The following is a 1,156-nucleotide window of genomic DNA, read 5'->3' as shown; positions in this document are numbered from 1 at the left end:
AAGTGCATGTATACATGCACTTACTACATTCAGTATATGTATATATACACTCCCAGTATCACAGTGAGTTAATACAAATAGTTTTGTTTTCTATTTTCTAACAGAGTCGATTGGGGCGAGTCCTACTACAGGGGAATGACCGACTCTACCTCAACACTTGTGAGGGACTGGCTGGGATGCCAGACCCTACCCAGGATTCCTTGTCTCTTTACTTTGATGATGATGAAGAAGGTGCATTTGAGGATCCCTTACAAGCTAAAGACTCACAATTTTGTGTGGCAGCTAAGAAACAATGGATTGTTATCCCAATACCCTATAGTTACACAGCTTCCAACTGGCCAATCAGAGTAAGTTTCTTCTACAACTGAGCTCTTTTTCACTGGTGTTACACCTTATCATTTGTTAATATGGTTGCCCTAATTTATAATATGTAATTTACATGACTCCATGGAATGAAATTTTAAGAAATGGTAGACTTAGTTGTGATGTCATGAAGAAATGAAGTTTAAAACTTTACTTGCAAGGAAATAAAGGAAACATTTTTATTCTGTGCAGTACACCTGTGTGGATGAGGGTGGAGAGCTTGTTGGTGTTGCTGGGCGGAATGGGGTGGCCCATTATTCCTTACGGCTGCGACGATGGCATCTCTTTGGCAATGAGAGCCAGGAACGAGATTTTGTGGTGACTGGTGGCCTGCTTTGGTGGCGGTCAACATGGCTAGTACTTGGGGCCTACAACATACCAGCCAACATGGATGAACTTAGGCTTTATCCCCGGGACCATAAGCTGGATAATCTTTACGTCACTACGGTGCCCCAACCTGCTCAGGTATGCCTCAAAAGAGATGCTGATTTTTAGTGTTTTATGATATGTATGCATAGCATATGAATAACATTATTTCCTCCTTGAAAGTAATGGCTTTCTGGTTGATAATGCTAAGATAGAAGTCATTCTGGTATTTAATGTGAACACCATGTAGGATTTTCGATATCACACTAGCATATAGGGGATTTTGTTGACACACAAACATTGCTGGTAAGTGAAAGTGAATTCATATTTATTTACCTATTTAACAAATCTCTTTGTTTTAGCCTTGCAAATTTGATTTTTCTCATTTGACAACTATTTTCACAGTCCTCCAATTTAAAAATCATAC

At 39.4% G+C, this 1,156-nt stretch overlaps 1 protein-coding gene across 4 annotated transcripts in view; it reads left to right on the top strand.

Moving 5' to 3' along the window:
- The window catches only part of LOC119590663 (guanine nucleotide exchange factor subunit RIC1-like), a 31,890-nt gene that overhangs the window by 10,443 nt on the left and 20,291 nt on the right, over positions 1-1,156 (top strand). For all 4 annotated transcript variants that reach the window (XM_037939343.1, XM_037939339.1, XM_037939341.1 and 1 more), the window contains exons 10-11: positions 105-347; positions 556-828. In XM_037939343.1, the coding sequence (XP_037795271.1) occupies positions 105-347; positions 556-828 (516 nt within the window). The remainder of the gene's footprint in view (positions 1-104; positions 348-555; positions 829-1,156) is intronic.

This window comes from Penaeus monodon, chromosome 27 (genome assembly GCF_015228065.2).
Source record: "Penaeus monodon isolate SGIC_2016 chromosome 27, NSTDA_Pmon_1, whole genome shotgun sequence".
Lineage (NCBI taxonomy): Eukaryota > Metazoa > Arthropoda > Malacostraca > Decapoda > Penaeidae > Penaeus > Penaeus monodon.
The sequence above is the reverse complement of the archived record's forward strand: the minus strand, read 5'-3'. Positions and strand labels throughout refer to the sequence as shown.